This window comes from Haematobia irritans, chromosome 5, assembly GCF_050003625.1.
Source record: "Haematobia irritans isolate KBUSLIRL chromosome 5, ASM5000362v1, whole genome shotgun sequence".
Lineage (NCBI taxonomy): Eukaryota > Metazoa > Arthropoda > Insecta > Diptera > Muscidae > Haematobia > Haematobia irritans.
The window spans coordinates 152,914,067-152,934,922 of record NC_134401.1 but is presented as its reverse complement, the minus strand read 5'-3'; the positions used below and the strand labels follow the sequence as shown (position 1 = coordinate 152,934,922).

Sequence of the window (20,856 nt, the reverse complement as noted above, 5' to 3'; positions counted from 1 at the left end):
TGTGTTTAAAAATTGTGCCCGAAACACATTTTGTTTATATCGAAACATATGAAAAACATATTTTTCTAACAGTGAGGATTATAAACTTTCTTTTAATTAATATGTCATTATTTTAATGAATTTTGTCCTTAGCATTGCGTAAATTACGAGTCCTAACATTTAAGTGGCATAATCTTCCATATTAGGTCAATATTTTTTTCAGTGTAGCGACGAGTGCAGAATTTCTGCACTTGATAAGGATGACATTAAAAACGTTTGTATTAAATTCACAATAGCACTCATAAATGAAATAAAAAATAATGAAGGGAGCTTCAAATGTTAAAAAGACTAGAATATTAATATTTCCAAATTTTGAAATTCATTCCCGGCAAAAAAGCGTCGTCAAAAAAGAAAAACTTTCGGTTAATTTTAGAAAATTTTGAATATTTGTAGAAAATTTGAACTAAACAGTATTGCAAACGTTGGCATCACGCCGATGTCATTAAAATAAGTAAATATTTTTCGACAAATTCAAGAAAATTTATTAGACATAACTAAGTTTTTTCAATTGTTAAAGAAAATTTTGCAGTTTGAAGTAAAAACTTGGAGTTCAAAATTGCAAAAATGTCTTTAGTGACATACGAAGTTCATGATGAACGCATTTTTGGTAAAATTTACAAATTTTAAGAAATTCTGAACTATTTTGTGGAAGAAACGAATTTAGTTAATCTTTATGCTTCATTTGAGTATATTTTTTTCCTCGGTTTTAGTTAATTTAACTAACGTACACAAAAAATTATTAGAGTAAAGGAATCTTTCTCCAAACATAATAATTCCATGAACTAAAATAAAGTTAAATTGGCTTTAGTGAAATAGAGAGTTCACTTTTTTTTGAGTGTAGGGGAAATGTTCTTTTTGGATCCGGAAGTGATGCAAAATTGGCGCAGAAGCGATGAATTTAACATGGGCTTGTCATAGGACGGATATCCACCATTTCAACAGACGTTGCATTGAATTGGCATCCGTTCTTAAGTGATCACTGATCCGAGGTCGGTGTTTTAGATGTGAATTTAAAAAATTTTATGCTATTTTGACAAATAAATAATTTTTTATGATTTTTAATGAATTCTAGCGTTTGTCTGAAACGTTTAACCACAAAATTTTTCAAAAATTTGCAATTTTTATAAAATGGATTTAGTATTTTTTTCGACAAAACTTAAATAATTTGTAACATTTTACTAATTCATGCTCTATTTTTAATATATTTGGAATAAAAAAGTTAAAATTATCCATTAACAATATGAAAAACACGGGTTTTAAAAAAATTGAATCAAAAGAACTTTCTTTGTTGTTAAAATAGGGAACATCTTTGAAGGACATTTTTGGAAGAACTTTTAAAGTTTTGCCTTTAGAAGAATTTTCAATTTTTTTTTGCTGGGATTATTCATCACCAAAATTTATCAAAATGAAAGTAAAATAACCATTAAAAATTATAAAGCTGTACACTTGGATAGTGGTTCATAATTTCATAAAATTAAAAATGTTCCAAATCAATACCCAAAAGTTCTATAATACGTCTCTGAATGTTGTTTTTAGTACAATGAAATTTAGCTGATTTTTGTGGTGGGAACTGGTATGTTGGAATTTATAATATATTTTTGGTGTTTTTTGCCCTTTGGCAGTTGGCATCACTGTGTAAAACATTAGCAGAGCTCTGTATTGTAATATATTTGGGAAACTCAACACGTTCAGCGCAAGTGCAGCAAAAGCTATACTCTTTCGGATATAACCCTTCCCGGATATAACCGTTAGCGCGGAATAAATGCGAAATCTTTGTTTTGAGCATTTTCAGACACATATTTATACAACCCTGGATTTTTCGCACGAAAAAATAGGCAGGCATATTATTTCGCATAAATAAGTTAACATTCCTGGGATTGAGACCCTATTTACGGAGATATATGAAGATATTCGTTTTTCGCAGAAACGAACTTAGTACTAAGCATTAGCGCGGAATAAATGCGAAATCTTTGTTTTGAGCATTTCCCAACAAATATTTATACAACCCTGGATTTTTCGCATGAAAAAATAGGCAGGCATATTATTTCGCATAAATAAGTTAACATCCCTGGGTTTGAGACGCTATTTACGGAGATAGATGAAACTAACTAACTTAGAAACTAACTTAGTACTAAGCATTAGTTTAAGTGAGTGTGCCTTTTGGAACTTGTAAGGTTTGGCTTAGAGCTCATTATTAAAAATATTTTGCATTTTTTCATGGGATTTTTGTCAGATCTTTAGTCATTTGACGAACCAATTCAGGTGTTTTTCTTTAACAACCTCCATGGCGGTTGGCAATGCTGGAGGATTATCCAACACATGTATTGGCGTTTGTTGATGCATGAGATTGTACATATATGTTACCTAACCGATTAAAAGACCTGTACCGGTTATAAAAGACAAGTGAAACGACCGGTTTGGGACCAGTCCCACGAACTGAAGGGTATTATTTTCCAAAGGCAAAGGAGGCATACCGAACTATTTTTGACCCTTTTTACGACTCTTGACTTATAGAGGTATACAAAATTTAACTTCCTTATTAAAACCTCATACACATTACACTTTCAAAATCCACTTTAACTAGATTTCAACTGTCATTTGTCTTATAAAAAAGGGATTTCAAATTCTATTATTACTATTATTTATCATTTTAAAATGTTGTTAATAGAAAGCAATAGTGACATCACTTCTATTCTCCCCCCATTGGGTGTTTTGTTTTTGTTTATCTTTTGTTTTGTAAACTGCAGACTTTCAAATCATCAAAATCCTCATCTAATTTGTTGTTAACAATGGGATGCTTTTGATGTAATGAATTGTGATTTCAAATTGTTTCTCATAATTACGTAGTCACCAAGCAACAAACAAACACACATACGAAAATACTCAGAGTGAAGGAATTAACTCACTCTCTTGTAACAGCTCTCCCACACTCTGGTTATGCGATGTTGTTGTAATTGAATTAATTTTCGTTATGTTATGACATCTACTGTGAATGAACGAATTGAATCGATTTAGTTTGTGAACATGCAACGTCGTCAAGTCAACATTAACATAAAATTATGTCAACTTCGTTTAGCATGTAACTTAGGTGTGTGTGAGAGTATGTTTGTATACGCTTTGTATCGAAGCATACTTCAAATCACTGTTCAAATAAGTTGATGTTTAGGCCTCATTAATGGCATGCACAAAGCACAGTGGGTTTTATTTAAACCAGCGTTACCTTTGCGAAAATCTATGAAGTGACATATAAAAGGTAACACAGATCTTATAAAGGCTTAATTTCTTTTTTCAGATAAAGAAAAAATACAGATTAAATTTTTATACCCACCGCCATATAAAATCTTGTTGTACTAGCGTTCGAAAAAACAATAAATTAAAAAAATGGTGATGGGGGTATAATAAGTTTGTCAATCCGTTTGTAACACATCGCAATATCGATTTCTGGTTACATAAAGTATATATACCATATTCTTGATCAGGCAAAAATTCTAAGACGATATAACCATGTCTATCTCTCTTTGGTAATCATGCTACAGTCTTCAATAATGAAGTTATTGTGCTGAAATTTTGCATAAACTCGTATTTTTTCTGCAGGCAGACCAAGTTTGAAGATGGGCTATATCGGCCATGGTATAGCTCCAATATAGCCCGATCTTCCGAGTTGGCTTCTTGAGCGTCTAGGCATCCGAATGATCGTCTATTTTGTTCGGAAAAACTGGACCCGATGTACTGGCAATCTCACCTCGAACCACCACCCTTTTATTCCCAATTTTTATTTCCTTGTTTTTGTATTTTCTCCCATAATAAACATACCCGATTCTTTGCTTTATGCCACGTACTTCATCATTCAACCGTCAGATGACAGTCTATAGTCTTATGAATCCGGCACAAAATGCTGATGAGTTGATGCTCATTCATAGCTGATTGTTAGCTTAAAAAAAGTTTGTTTATATGACTGGCATGAATGAATAAATGAAACTGACAATAGCTTGGTTGGTTGAGATGGGTGTAAGTTAACTAAATGAGTTATAAATGTCACATGGCATCCACAATACAATAGATCACATCCATTTTCCATAGGCATTGTAAGAATGATGTCTGTCACTCTACTCCATGGAAGGGGGGCTTCATTCAAGTCAACAAATTTCAAATCAGTTGAAAACCTTGTCTTTTACATTTTAGCAAGAAATGAGCCATCGTGTGCATCGTATATATACCAGATGCGAGGGTATGGGATAGTTTTATTAAATCATAATCTATACTTGAAAGGATTTTGAAGCGGGAGAATGGCATACAAAATGACAAACATACAACCATAAGTCTTCTTATGAATTTCAAATTGTCGTTGACAAGTAGGCAAATACGCTAGAATTTGTTTATATTTCAGGAGAAGTAGGGCCACTTGAAGCGTTAGCATTGTTTATGTTGCAATAATAATTTCTCGAATTTATGCTGACAAAGCAAATTCATTTATTACAAACAAATCTGTGCTGGAATATTTCAATTTAAAGGGAACATGCTTAGCATTGTGTGAAGCAGAATTGTGTTTATAAACGAAAGACATTATTAAAAAATTTAGAACCGTTGTCCAGGAAGAATTGAATACTGGAACAAACGTAGGATTTTCTTGGGAGCAGCAGAAGGAGGAGTGTAAATTTTCTATTGAAAAAAATTTACGATTCTCTTCTTCCCAAAATTGGGAAAAAATTTTCTATAGAAACAAAATGTTGGCAACATTTTCGATAGAAAAAAATGTTGGCAAAATTTTATATAGAAATAAAATGTTGACAAAATTTTCTATAGAAATAAAATTTTGACAAAATTTTCTATAGAAATAAAATCTTGACATATTTTTCTTTAGAAATAAAATGTTGACAAAATCTTCTTTAGAAATAAAATATGGCAAAATTTTCTATAGAAATAAAATTTTGACAAAATTTTCTATAGAAATAAAATTTTGAGAAAATTTTCTATAGAAATAAAATTTTGGCAAAATTTTCTATAGAATTAAAATTTTGACAAAATTTTCTATAGAAATAAAATTTGGACAAAATTTTCTATAGAAATAAAATTTTGACTAACTTTTCTATAGAAATAAAATTTTGGCAAAATTTTCTATAGAATTAAAATTTTGACAAAATTTTCTATAGAAATAAAAATTTTCTATAGAAAATTTTCTATAGAAATAAAATTTTGGCAAAATTTTCTATAGAAATAAAATTTTGACAAAATTTTCTTTAGAAATAAAATTTTGACAAAATTTTCTTTAGAAATAAAATGTTGACAAAATCTTCTTTAGAAATAAAATTTTCACAAAATTTTCTATAGAAATAAAACTTTGACAAAATTTTCTTTAGAAATAAAATGTTGACAAAATCTTCTTTAGAAATAAAATTTGCCAAAATTTTCTATAGAATTAAAATTTTGACAAAATTTTGTATAGAAATAAAATTTTGAGAAAATTTTCTATAGCAATAAAATTTTGGCAAAATTTTCTATAGAATTAAAATTTTGACAAAATTTTCTATGGAAATAAAATTTGGACAAAATTTTCTATAGAAATAAAATTTTGAAATAAAATTTTCACAAAATTTACTATAGAAATAAAATTTTGACAAAATTTTCTTTAGAAATAAAATTTTGATAACATTTTCTTTAGAAATAAAATGTTGACAAAATCTTCTTTAGAAATAAAATTTTCACAAAATTTTCTATAGAAATAAAATTTTGACAAAATTTTCTTTAGAAATAAAATGTTGACAAAATCTTCTTTAGAAATAAAATTTGGCAAAATTTTCTATAGAATTAAAATTTTGACAAAATTTTCTTTAGGAATAAAATATTGACAAAATTTTCTGTAGAAATAAAATTTTGGCAAAATTTTCTACAGAAATAAAATTTTGACAAAATTTTCTATAAAAATAAATTTTTAACAAAATTTTCTATAGAAATAAAATGTTGACAAAATTGTTTATAGCAATTGCAAGTAGAGGATGCTGATGAGGAATGTGGTAATTCCGAAACGTGCGTCCATCCAACCATCTTGCAGTCTATAGGGCTTTGCCCAAGTAAGTCTGACAAACATTCTTTTCCTCTGTTGGTTAAGCTACAACAAACAACAACAACAAATAAAATTTTGGTAAAATTTTCTATAGAAATAAAATTTTGGCAAAATTTTCTATAGAAATACAATTTTGACAAAATTTTCTATAGAAATAAAATTTTGACTAACTTTTCTATAGAAATAAAATTTTGGCAAAATTTTCTATGGAAATAAAATTTTGAAATAAAATTTTCACAAAATTTTCTATAGAAATAAAATTTTGACAAAATTTTCTTTAGAAATAAAATGTTGACAAAATCTTCTTTAGAAATAAAATTTGGCAAAATTTTTTATAGAATTAAAATTTTGACAAAATTTTCTTTAGAAATAAAATTTTGACAAAATTTTCTGTAGAAATAAAATTTTGGCAAAATTTTCTATAGAATTAAAATTTTGACAAAATTTTCTTTAGAAATAAAATTTTGACAAAATTTTCTATAGAAATAAAATTTTCTATAGAACTAAAATTTTGACAAAATTTTCTATAGAAATAAAATTTTGACAAAACTTTCTATAGAAATAAAATTTTGGTAAAATTTTCTACAGAAATAAAATTTTGACAAAATTTTCTATAAAAATAAATTTTTAACACAATTTTCTATAGAAATAAAATGTTGACAAGATTGTTTATAGCAATTGCAAGTAGAGGATGCTGATGAGGAATGTGGTAATTCCGAAACGTGCGTCCATCCAACCATCTTGCAGTCTATAGGGCTTTGCCCAAATAAGTCTGACAAACATTCTTTTCCTCTGTTGGTTAAGCTACAACAAACAACAACAACAAATAAAATTTTGGTAAAATTTTCTATAGAAATAAAATTTTGGCAAAATTTTCTATACAAATACAATTTTGACAACATTTTCTATAGAAATAAAATTTTGACTAAATTTTCTATAGAAATAAAATTTTGGCAAAATTTTCTATGGAAAAAAAATCACAAAATTTTCTATATAAATAACATTTTCTATGGAAAAAAATTGACGAAATTTTCTATATAAAATGCTCTTATCTTCATTTCAGAGAGGCACATACAATGAAACCAATTGAAAAACCTCATACTTTTGATACCATCTCAATTTAATTTATTGTAGAACACTTAATTGGCCACAAACTAATTGTCTCGATTGGCCTTGCCAATTGCCTTCAAATCCACATAAAGCCTCCCCCAAACCTCCAAACCCAGGCCGGCCAGTACCTGATTAATAAACCAATGTACAATGAGAAACATGCTATAAATTGTTTACTTCCGTTTCGGGGTTTTATTTTTGTGCATGTAGACACTTCGCCAATCCCAATGCAGCATTGCATTTTTCGTGCAAAAGGAATGTGACTTTTCTATAATATTTCCTAATATACTTGCAAGGCACAAGCAAGAGCTCCTTTTAGCTCTTAACAAAATTGAATAAATTTTTTATGCCCATGTCTACTATTGGGATATGAAGATGGCTGTGTAGCTCATGAGGATAATACTTTCTTGTTTCTTGGAATACGACCACCTTCACTTTTTTCTTCTTTTAAACATTTTTATGACTTTAGCTATATTTTGTTCATTGCAAAAAATTTTATTCGTTTCGTTTTTTTTCTCGATTTTTTTTTTTAGGTTTAAAGAAATTTTTGGCTCAGTATCCTTCCATTTTTCTGGTGGATGGTGATTACGTTCAAGTGAATTGCTATCAACATTCCAATGCCGATGATGGCGGTTTCGGTGGTCGACGTGATTACATACAAGAGGCTAAAGACTATTTCAAAAATAAATTACTACAATATGGTGTTGGCGTTGAGGTACCCGTTCGTAGCCTTTTGGGTCATAGATCCCAGGCATCGCCTCAGGTCAGGCATATATCAGGTAAGCAAATGGCCCATAGTCCCCGGGTGGTTGGCACTAATCCAATTTGCTTTCTTCTAGGTCAACACATTAAGGAATTCACCGAATTCCTTTCCAAACACACTGATACATTTCGTGTGGTGGACGATCATGTGGTATTGGTGGGATGTGAGGATATGGCCGATTTACCGGCACGCGATAGATTACATTTGCCTCAGACCAATATTGATACGAGAGGAACACAACAAATGTTGGATTTCTTTGCCCAATGCATTGAGATGAAGGGGCCCATAATGGTGGATCAACTATTCCATTTGGTCACAACCAATTTTCCCCAAGAGCAATGGTTGCGTATGTTTAAGACACCCAGCGATTTGATGACTTTCTTGAGATTGTTCTCGGATTGTTTTCACATACAAGCAAATCTAGTCACACTTTTACAAAAACCTAAGCTAAGTGATTCCCATATACAACAGTCACAGGCCAAGTCGAGGGAACAATATAATGCAATGAATAATAATCGTCAGGCCCACCGAGAAAATCAACAGCAACAACAGTCTCAACAGCAACCAGCCATTAGTGCTGTGCAGCAACGTTTATTATCGCCTGGATTAAGGCTGGCCAACAACAACAACACCAATAGTAGCCTAAATAATTCCTTGCAGAATAATCAAAATTCCACAAACAATAATAACAACAACAGCATTGCATCACCCAATTTCAAATTAAATGCTCCCGTAACACCCCACAATAATTCCACCTCAGCTAATGGTGATTTGTCACAAAATCGTTCTGAACCCAATTCGGGTTTTGATAGTTACATACCCATATCCGAGATGAAATTGGAAAATCTATGTGAACGTAATTATCCAACACCGAATAGTTGCTCCTCATATGGCTTATCTTCTAATCAGCAGATCGCTTCAAGTGGTGGTGGTGGAAGCAATCATCAGCAAGGAAATCATATTCTACAACCACCTGCCATATCATTGCCACCCCAGGCTCCTGCAGAACGTTTAAATAATAGTGCCAATCAAACGCTTAAGCAACGTATCAATAATTTGGTCATACGAACCCTGGCCGAGAACTATGAAAAAGACAAACAATCAATGGCCAATCAACAGGCTGGCTCTGTTGGTTACATTCCCCAAAACTCACCACACAATAGTCCCAATCATACGGCCATAACAGCCAATTCCACAATGGGCCATAATAATTCACAAAATCTTGGCGGTTCACAAAATGCCTATAACATTTCACCTAGTCAGAATTATTTTGTTGGTGATACCTGGAAAATTAAGGTCCTTCAGAATACCAGTGTCATAGCCAATATCAAGCAATCGTTATTTGTTACTGAGGCTATGCTGAAATTTGCTCAACAAAATCAATCAATTGTCATCTCACTGGATTGTGAGGGTATTAATTTGGGTGTTAAGGGTGAGATAACACTAATCGAAATAGGTACAACACGTGGTGAGGCCTTTATATTCGATGTCCGTACATGCCCGGAGATGATTAATGATGGTGGCATTAAAGCTTTACTCGAACATGAGAATGTCATTAAGGTAGTCCATGATTGTCGCAATGATGCTGTTAATTTGTATCTTCAGTTTGGTATATTGCTAAGGAATGTTTTCGATACACAGGTGAGTGAGTGAGTAAATATGGGGAAAATTATCACTTAGTTTAGTCTTTGGGACATATGCTTCCATTGGAATCTAAGTTTATTTGTTCAATGAGATATTTCAAATCATATCGGGAATGCCAATTAAAAATACGGATTTTTGAGAATTTATTAAAAAAATGTAACAGAATTGAAGTATTGGCCATCGCTAGCCAAACGGATACCTCAACGAAAAAGGACTCACAAGAAGGAAAATGCTGATCAGCTAGGTCATGTGTAATCTATGGGAATAGTACTTCCTGTTTGAGTATTTCCAAATAAGCTTTTTAGGGTTTTGCAACATGTGACGGTGCGTTATCCTGCTGGACAAACATCTTGTCCTTCCTTTCCAAATATTGAGGCCATTTATATCGCAATGTTCGGCTCAAATGCATCAAAATGAAAACAAAAATGCATCAAAGCTCCTGTCATCGTTTCACTCGATTGCAGTAGCTCTCAGTACATCACTTAATAGATATTCAACTTTACCATCGATGTTAAGGCATGACTGGGGATGATTTTTGGGGTTGCGATCTTATATCTTACTAATCTCTAGATTCAGTTTCCTGGTTCTAGGATCAGCAGGGTTAGTGTGACGGCGTTCATTACGCACGGTAGGGGAGCTCACTGAGGCGGCGATCTGTGTATTCTCTGAAGCCTTCCAGTTGGTTTTCTTTTGGTTAATAAACGTCCGACGTTCAGAGGTTACGCCGATATCATAACCATAAGCAAGGGCGGCATTGGAGGCCCACCTTCCGGTGCAGAGTTGTGCTGTGCGGAAAATAACCACCTGTTTGCGTTGACGAGAGACGTTGCATGTCGGGGCTGTGACAAACTTGACATCTACTTCACTCATCCATTAGAGGCAGCTCGCTTCCTCGAACTGGATTATATGCTTACATTTAATTGTTTTATCTTTTCCTATTTCCCTTATTTGTTCATACAACAACAAGTCCGGTTCTGCTCAACTCTTTCAATATATAAACGTACAACACGTACACTGATGTGGCAGCCGATGAGTTGCATCCAACAGGTAAATCCGGTACTGTGAACCCGCCGCCGTGGGATTGCGAGACATTCTCTTCATCTCCTCTTTCCATTATTGCTATCCTGCCCGGAGCTGCTCAAACTGTGTCACTCTCTTGTTTAGAGCTTTCTCCGTTTGTGATCTATGTCTCGCGTTCACATAGTAAAACTAAAGCATGAAGTCTCCGTTCAATGGTTAGCTACCTTAGGGGTGGATATTTGGAATACACAGGTCGACTTGATTAGCCATGACAGCAGTAGCATTGTCATAGATGAAAGTTCTAATCTACGAAAACTGTTATTTAATCTACGAAACTGTTGATTCAGCTATCTAAAAGGCTGAAAACTATATTGTACAGCGAGTCTGCTACTACAACATAGGAGACATATTGTTATTATAGTAAAAATTCTGTTTTTCGTCGTAGCTTAGTTTTTCTATGAGTGTATGTTAATAGGTCTGTTGTAAAATTGTCTTTCGAATTATTTTCCATATTTTTTACAATATAATTTTCCCATTTCTCATACTTTATTTACAATACCTTTTCCTCCCTTCCAGGCTGCCCATGCTATTGTCCAATATCAAGAGAACGGCAAGCAAGTGTACAAAGCCAAATACATATCATTAAATTCACTGTGTGAACAATATACGGCACCCATCAATCCCATTAAAGAGCAGCTTAAACAAATCTATCGTCGAGATCAAAAATATTGGGCCAAACGTCCATTAACACGAGAAATGTTGCTCTATGCTGCCGGTGATGTATTAGTACTAATCAATGATCAATTGTATGGAAATTTATCAAGGTAAGTACAGTGAGATATTCACTGAACTCTTTGGCAATAATAATGTAATAAATTTATATTGTTTTGTTTTTTTTTTTATCCTTTGCAGACAAATAAAGCCAGAAAATTTGCAATTATTTTCTGAACTTTGTACGGAACAAATTTTAATGCATATCAAACCAAACGAAGTTAAAATTCGCAAGAAACAACGAAAAATTAGCACAGAAGTTTCAGATCTCAAACATAAATTAGCGCAAACAAATAAAAGTATTGTCCTATCGAATAGGGAAATACGTTTACTGAGGTAAGTTTACTATGAACTTTTTATGCGATCAAATACCCAGGACACGGTTGCCAAAATTGGTAGAATTCTACCAAAACTTGTAGTTTACTGTTTGGTAGATTGGTAGAATTCTTGATGTTGTGTCAGATTTTGCAAAATATATTCCTCTCCAACTAAGAGGTACTTCAATTTGGTATAGAAATAAAATTTCGAGAAAGTTTTCTATAGAAATGAAATTTTGAATTTTTTTATATATCTACAATTTTGGCAAATTTTTCTATAAAAATAAAATGTTTGCAAAATTTTCTCTAAAAATAAAATGTTTGCAAAATATTCTATAAAAATAAAATTTTTGCAAAATTTTCTGTAGAAATAAAATTTGATACAATTTTGTATATAAATAAACTGTTGAGAAATTTTTCTATATAAATAAACAAATTGACAAAACTTTAAAGTAATTTATAGAAGAATATACATATAAATTTGTCAAAATAAAATTTTGAAAAAATTTTCTATAGAAATAACATTTTGGTAAAATTTTCTATAGAAACAAAATTTTGTATTTTGATAGAATAAAAATGTTGACAAATTTTTTATAGAAATAAAATTTTGTACAAATTTTTTTTGGTAAAATTTTCTCCAAATTTTGGTAGATGGTTTTTGACAATATAATTTTGACAAAATTTATAAAAGAATATGGAAATTTGTCAAAATAAAAATTTGAAAAATTTTTCTATAGAAATAAACTTTATATAAATTTTATTTATAATATTTTTTTCTTTATTTATAATAAAATTTATAGAAGTAAAATTTGGACAAAAATTTCTGTAGAAATAACATTTTGACAACATTTTCCATAGAAATAAAATTTTGTATAGAAATAAAATTTTGAAAAATATTTTCTATAGGAATAAAATTTTGAATTTTGATAGAAAAAAAATATTGACAAATTTTTTATAGAAATAAAATTTTGTAAATTTTTTTTTTTGGTAAAATTTTCTCCAAATTTTGGTAGATGGTTTTTGACAATATAATTTTGACAAAATTTATAAAAGAATATGGAAATTTGTCAAAATAAAATTTTGAAAAATTTTTCTATAGAAATAAAATTTATAAAAATTTTATTTATAATATTTTTTTATTTATAATAAAATTTATAGAAGTAAAAGTTGGACAAAAATTTCTGTAGAAATAAAATTTTGACAAAATTTTATATAGAAATAAAATTTTGACAAAATTTTGAACGGAAATAAAATTTTGATAAAATTTTGTACGGAAATAAAATTTTGACAAAATTTTCTATAGAAATAAAATTTTGACAAAATTTTCTATAGAAATAAAATTTTGAAATTTTTTTTATATATCTACAATTTTGGCAAATTTTTCTATAAAAATAAAATGTTTGCAAAATTTTCTATAGAAATAAAATGTTTGCAAAATATTCTATAAAAATAAAATTTTGACAAAATTTTGTACGGAAATAAAATTTCGAGAAAGTTTTCTATAGAAATGAAATTTTGAAATTTTTTTATATATCTACAATTTTGGCAAATTTTTCTATAAAAATGAAATGTTTGCAAAATTTTCTCTAAAAAAAATGTTTGCAAAATATTCTATAAAAATAAAATTTTTGCAAAATTTTCTGTAGAAATAAAATTTGATACAATTTTGTATATAAATAAACTGTTGAGAAATTTTTCTATATAAATAAACAAATTGACAAAACTTTAAAGTAATTTATAGAAGAATATACATATAAATTTGTCAAAATAAAAATTTGAAAAAATTTTCTATAGAAATAAAATTTTGGTAAAATTTTCTATAGAAACAAAATTTTGAATTTTGATAGAAAAAAATGTTGACAAATTTTTTATAGAAATAAAATTTTGTAAAAAATTTTTTTGGTAAAATTTTCTCCAAATTTTGGTAGATGGTTTTTGACAATATAATTTTGACAAAATTTATAAAAGAATATGGAAATTTGTCAAAATAAGATTTTGAAAAATTTTTCTATAGAAATAAAATTTATAAAAATTTTATTTATAATATTTTTTTTATTTATAATAAAATTTATAGAAGTAAAATTTGGACAAAAATTTCTGTAGAAATAAAATTTTGACAAAAATTTCTGTAGAAATAAAATTTTGACAAAATTTTCTATAGAAATAAAATTTTAATAAAATTGTCTATAGAAAAAATGTTGACAAACTGTTATTTATTTATTCAAAAATTCTAATACAAAGCCAATAGAGGCCTATAAAAATATATTACATCATAACAAAAATACTGCTATAATGTAAACAAATTAATACATTAAACTAAGAAGAAACTGATTTAATTGGCTCCCCAGCCGCAAGAGTAGTAGTGATTATTTAAATAGCGATGAAATAAAAAAATCATGTTATTGGTTTGGTAGTTTTTTGGTCAAATTTTGGTAGATTATTTTTGACTCGAGTGGCAACCGTGCTCGGGACTCAAAATGGACACAAGAATCCTTATTTTTGTCTAAGGAAAATAGATTCAGGCATAGATAGTAGTCAAAAGTTCTGGTTCTGGTCTTGTGTTCTGTTCAACTTTATTTTTAATTGTACAAATTTATTAATTTTATCTTATATTTATAATTGTTTTTAATTCCCAGATATATGGACTTGACTGAAGATGAAAAAGAACGCCTTAAGGGTTATTACAAAGTTGCCAAAAAGCTGGAGAAAATGGAATCATCTGGCCAACAGAATAAGTATATTTTCAATGAAACCCATAAATATATAAAGATTTTTTATTAATTTTTATTCTCTATCTCACAGAGATCAAAGTGATTCCGAAGATGATCAGGAAGCTAACGAAAATGATAATTTCCCCAGTTTGGATTCGGTGCCATCGGATAATTCATTGACCGGCACATTTTCACCACGTTTCAGTTCTGAACCACCCAGTTTAACGGAATCTATGCAAATGATGGATGAAATTTTGGCTAATCAATCAATGGATCGTGTTGCAAAAATTGATAAACTTGAGGCGATATTATCGGCTGTGACTCTATTGCCAAGTGATCAAGTAGGCTAAAAATTTTCATTTTATTATATTTATGAAATTTACTATTTTTTTTAACCTCGTTTTTCATCATTCTAGATCATAACTTCAAATGACCAGTTGGGCACTACCATAGCGACAACTGATAATTTACAGATTGTCAGAGAAAAGACGAAAAAGTAGGTATTATAAACTATCACAAAGCAGGAATGATGAGTGATTAGAATTTTTTAATACATACTGGTATTATCTCGTATAAAAATTCCTCTAGATGTGATTATCATAGATAAGATTACACATAGATCTACATAAATCGATCTTAGGATTTTATTTTTCTAGTATCTGGAAGAACAAAAAGCGATTTTCTTGTATATTTGGCAAAATGTTTAAGTTCTCAGATGGTGTTTGGATCCGGAGTCCACGGAAGAAGAAATAAAGATACTGGTTTTCGATTTACGAGAATTTAGTCTGTGGAATATACTTGCTTTCATTAAGACTTCTAGGTGGAATAACATGACAAATTTTATTACAGTGAATTCAAGTAACAGGTTGGATGATAAGTCCCCGGTCTGACACATAGATGGGGTCGCTAGTATTAAATGTATATTATTTTTATATAGTACCAACCTCCAAATGATTCGTGTCAAAATTTGACTTCTTTAAGTCAATTAGTTTGTGAGAGAGCGTCTTTTGTGAAGAAAATTGTGAAAAAAATTAAAAAAAAAGAATTTTGTGTTTTGATAAAAAACTGTTTTCTGAAGGGAAAAAATACGGTGGAAGCAAAAAATTGGCTTGATAATGAGTTTCCGGACTCTGCCCCAGGGAAATCAACAATAATTGATTGGTATGCAAAATTCAAGCGTGGTGAAATGAGCACGGAGGACGGTGAACGCAGTGGACGCCCGAAAGAGGTGGTTACCGACCAAAACATCAAAAACATCCACAAAATGATTTTGAATGACAGTAAAATGAAGTTGATCGAGATAGCAGAGGCCTTAAAGATATCAAAGGAACGTGTTGGTCATATCATTAATCAATATTTGGATATGCGGAAGCTCTGTGCAAAATGGGTGCCGCGCGAGCTCACATTTGACCAAAGACAACAACGTGTTGATGATTCTGAGCAGCTGTTAACTCGTAATACACCCGAGTTTTTCCGTCGATATGTGGCAATGGATGAAACATGGCTCCATCACTACACTCCTGAGTCCAATCGACAGTCGGCTGAGTGGATAGCGACAGGTAACGTGGAAAGACTCAAAAGTCCGCTGGCAAAGTAATGGCCTCTGTTTTTGGGATGCGCATGGAATAATTTTTATCGATTATCTTGAGAAGAGAAAAACCATCAACAGTGACTATTGTATGACGTTATTGGAGCGTTTGAAGGTCGAAATCGCGGCAAAACGGCCCCATATAAGAAGAAAAAAGTGTTGTTCCACCAAGACAACGCACCGTGCCACAAGTTATTGAGAACGATGGCAAAAATTCATGAATTGGGCTTCGAATTGCTTCCCCACCCACCGTATTCTCCAGATCTGGCCCCCAGCGACTTTTTCTTGTTCTCAGACCTCAAAAGGATGCTCGCAGGGAAAAATTTTGGCTTCAATGAAGAGGTGATCGCCGAAACTGAGGCCTATTTTGAGGCAAAACCGAAGGAGTGCTACCAAAATGGTATCAAAAAATTGTAAGGTCATTATAATCGTTGTATCGCTCTTGAAGGGAACTATGTTGAATAATAAAAACAGCAGTAGTTTATGAAATAAGTGCCATTGGAAGAAAAACTGGCATTCCAATCTTTTCCACAGATTATGGTCTTTGCATCGGGTGACTTCCACCATTACCTCAAACTGGTTTAGGGGGTGGGTTTGTGCTAGTTGATGACCTTAAAAAAATTACAATTTGAGAACATATCCGGGGTCAGAAGGGAGAAGTAAATGTTTAAATAACTGGAAATGCCAGATCTTAACTGAGGTAGCACCGGCCTGGTATCGCAGACGTCTCTCGTCATCGCTAACACCCAGCACAACGATGCACTGGAAGGAAGATATTGCTTTTTGAACCACTGCCCTGTCCGCCGTCCCTATTCCCTCATCACTGTCATCGCCGATCAAATGCTTGTATCGCTATCCTCAAATCGAATCGGATGGACTTGGCTCGTTCAGATGGTACTCTCCTGGATGTGGCATGGTTTGGGTTGTTTACCCCTCATTACCTTATCTGGGAGCCACCGTGATGCAATGGTTAGCATACCCGCTTTGCATACACAAGGTCGTGGGTTCGATTCCTACTTCGACCGAACACCAAAAAGTTTTCAGCGGTGGATTATCCCACCTCAGCAATGCTGGTGACATTTCTGAGTGGCTCAAAGCTTCTCTAAGTGGTTTCACTGCAATGTGGAACGCCCTTCGGACTCGGCTATAAAAAGGAGGTACCTTGTCATTGAGCTTAACATGGAATCGGGCAGCACTCAGTGATAAGGGAGAAGTTCACCACTGTGGTATCACAATGGGCTGAATAGTCGAAGTGAATCTGATACATCGGGCTGCCACCTAACCTAACCTACCTTATCTGGCGCTGGTGGGTGAGGAGGTCGCAGTGTTGCCTCACCGATACCAGTTTGGACTCATGCACCGCAATACTTTGAACCATTCGCAGATTTCTAATATCGCAGATTTCTAATATCGGGTATCGCTAATACTGGAAGTCCAAACGGGGGCCGCATAATCGATAATGGGAAGACCAATAGACTCATAGGTCTTTTGTATCGTCTCTTTATCTTTCCCCCAAGTGCTAGCAGCATATGCCTTCCGGATCTTGTTTCTACTCCCAACGATTATAGCCATCATTACCAATCATCACACCAAGAACCTTGGGGTTCTTGCATGTGGCCATAAATGTGGATAGATACACTCATAGAAAAAAGTCTGCTAAAAACAGCAGTCGATGTCTGCTGTTATATTTTTGTACTTCAGGGCCAAATGAACAACAATTTATAAAATTTTTAGGTTATAAATTTTCCCCAAAGCATTTAAGAACCAAAAGTAGTATTTGGTATATTTTTGCACTGTAATATACTTACAAGCTCCTAAATACGATCAGCAAACATTTTGTTTGCTGTTATGCCTCAATTCGGTAAATATTCAGACTTTTTGGTCAAATACAATAGATATTCATAAAATATTGTTTTAATTATGTTAGGATAGCTCCTAAGTTGACATTTTTATTTGTTTTAGCCAAAATAAAACATGTTTTAGTGCAATCGAGCTTCAAAAATAGCAGGAAATGTTTGCTATTTCAGCAAACAGTGACTGCTGTCCCTTTTTCAGCAGACTTTCTGCTGTTTTAGCAGACTTCTCTGCTGTCCCTACTAACAAATTTCTTTGGGTGTATCAAGCTCCACATTTAGGAACAGGAGAATTTGGGTGGTAACTGTGGATGGTCGCATCATTCATCACACATTGGCACATCTGCCAATTTCGAATAAACTCCATACACTCTCAATCTGATGGCGTTCATCCCAGTTTTAACAGAACACCAAATTTGTTTTTGAGCGGTGGATTATCTCCACTCAATAATGGTGGTAACATTTCTGAGTTTTTCAGTGTTTTTCTAGTGGTTTCACTGTGAAACGGCATTCGGTTGGGCTACAAAAACCCTGTTGAACAAACCATTGAATCGGGCAGCACTCATTGATAAGAGAGAAGCTCACCACCTTTGGTATCACAATGAATTGAATAGTCTAAGGGTGTGGTCATAAAAAGCTCTCTATGAAAACTGAGAAAAAGGGATTTTCGTTGAGATCGGTGAAAAAAAATTTAGAGGACCAAAAAGTAACTGTGGCAAAACTGCCAACCGCATTGGGACCAGTTTTTATTTGATTGCAAGTATATGTGGGTAGACAGACAAACAGATCACAAGTTCCATATTTTATTGGCTTTTAAATATCGTATTTAACATTTAGTCGAATGTCATAGTTCAAACAAAAGGTGATCCCGACCACCTCTATTGTTTTTTTTTTTCAAATTTGACAATAAACAATTACCTCATTTTATTCTTTTAAAGATTACTTCAAGTGCTCATTGGCTCGGAATGTAACGAAAATGTTACATTTGAGAAGACTGAATACAAAGTGATATCCAATTCAACAACAAATAATGAGAATTGTAAAAATCTTGATACTCCAAAACGATGGAGGAGGCTATTACAACAATATATTTCACTATATATGGTATATGCATGCGGCGGGTAGGTTACTAAAAAGCAAAACGAATTTGCACAATTCGTATAATCACCAGTTTCTTGTGCAATTTTTTTTAATTAGGCTTGAAATGCTTGCTCAATAGCTCCCAATATATGTCTAATTTAAGTCGTAGCGCTACAATAATAATTGTTATCTTCCAGTTATCTTTTTCTCTTACAATTAAACGGAGAAATGTATAAAGTTTTGAAGCTGTACTCGTGTCATGCATGTCGATGAGCAAAAAAATGCTAAATATGGTTTCAAAACCATAGGCCAGTCATCTATTCGATGTGTAAATATAAAGGCACTCTATTCTAAGGCTACCAGTCACAATGGGCAAATATTTTAAAAATTAGCAAAAACAAAGTGTATTCAAATATATAAATAATCTCATCCCATTAATGTAACACAGATTTTTTTTATTTTGCTTCAATCATGAAATTTATTAATTTATTTCCCATAAAATTAAAATATTTAAATTATCGAATTGCAAAAATATCACCAATACCTTTTTAATTAAAATTTTATTTCAATTTGCAAAATAATTAATTTAAAAAATAACTAACTCAATTAAATTAATATTTTTTTATTCATATTTGTTGTTTTGATCTGATCTTAAAAACCATTGTATTGACTAAACTACAAGAGTAGCTTAACCAACGGAGGAAAAGAATGTTTGTCAAATTTATTTGGGCAAAGCCCTATAGATTGCAAGATGGTTGGATGGACGCACGTTTCGGAATTACCACATTCCTCATCAGCATCCTATACTTGCAGCAAAACTATCAACCAATTATCAGAATAAATTCAGGCAGTTCACTAAACCCAAGGTGAAGCACACTTGAACCTTCCGAAAAAAGGTTTATGATAGCCGGCTTATGCCGAAATAAATTCGTACAAACAATGCATGGTTTTAAGCTGAAATAAAAAAAAAAAAACAACAATGATTAAAGGGAAAAAACCAACAATAATAAAACAAAACGAATTAAATTTTTATTTCAATTTGCCAAAATAATTAATTAAAAAAAAAATAACTGACTCAATTAATTAAAAAAAAAAAATAACTGACTCAATTATATTTTTAATTCAATTTGCCAAAATAAGATTTTAATGGAAAAATTAACTGACTTAAACTAATAATTAGTTTTTGTACACAAAATACACAAAAAAATTTTAATAAAAAATAATTGTCTTTGATTTGACAATTTCAATTAATTTTTTAATTGATTCAATTAAAAATTTAATTCAGTGTGATTGCAAAAATCAATTAATTTTTTAGTTGGTTGAATCAAAAATTTAATTGATATCGATTGGAAAACTCAGTTTTTCAATTGACTATTTAGTTAAACTTTTTTAATTAAATAAATTAAACAATTAATTGGGTTTTGCAATCGACATCGATTATTTTTTGCAATTAAATTGTTAATCGGAACAATTAATTTTCTAATAAAAACTACGACAATTTTCACTACTATTCTCAAATAACTTTGTGTTCTTAGTTTAATAAAAAATTGATTGATTTTTATAACAAATTAAATTCAATAATTTGCTTAACAAAATTTTCAATCATTGACCTAATTGACTTATCCCCATTTTCACGAAGCTCAGTTAGTACTACGTTAACTAACGAACTTTTAAGCCATATTATGCCTATATATTCCACATCCCAGTTAGGAACGTAACTGCTAAAAATTTTTCAAAGTTTAAGTTAACAGGAGAGAAGATATTTCGATTTTACTTTCTGTTAACTGGAAGTTAAAGTCTAACGGAGATACATGAAAATGGGCGTTAGTGTTTTTAGTTTGATTAAAAAGTTAATTGTATCAATTATTTTTTTAATTAATTGATTAATTTTTTAATTGA

At 31.3% G+C, this 20,856-nt stretch overlaps 1 protein-coding gene across 1 annotated transcript in view; it reads left to right on the top strand.

Moving 5' to 3' along the window:
• Positions 1-20,856, top strand: part of egl (Egl_like_exo domain-containing protein) — a 70,946-nt gene that overhangs the window by 46,624 nt on the left and 3,466 nt on the right. The window contains exons 3-9 of the mRNA XM_075313738.1: positions 7,744-7,989; positions 8,050-9,614; positions 11,214-11,461; positions 11,550-11,744; positions 14,362-14,460; positions 14,528-14,777; positions 14,853-14,932. Coding sequence (XP_075169853.1) covers positions 7,744-7,989; positions 8,050-9,614; positions 11,214-11,461; positions 11,550-11,744; positions 14,362-14,460; positions 14,528-14,777; positions 14,853-14,932 — 2,683 coding nt within the window. The remainder of the gene's footprint in view (positions 1-7,743; positions 7,990-8,049; positions 9,615-11,213; positions 11,462-11,549; positions 11,745-14,361; positions 14,461-14,527; positions 14,778-14,852; positions 14,933-20,856) is intronic.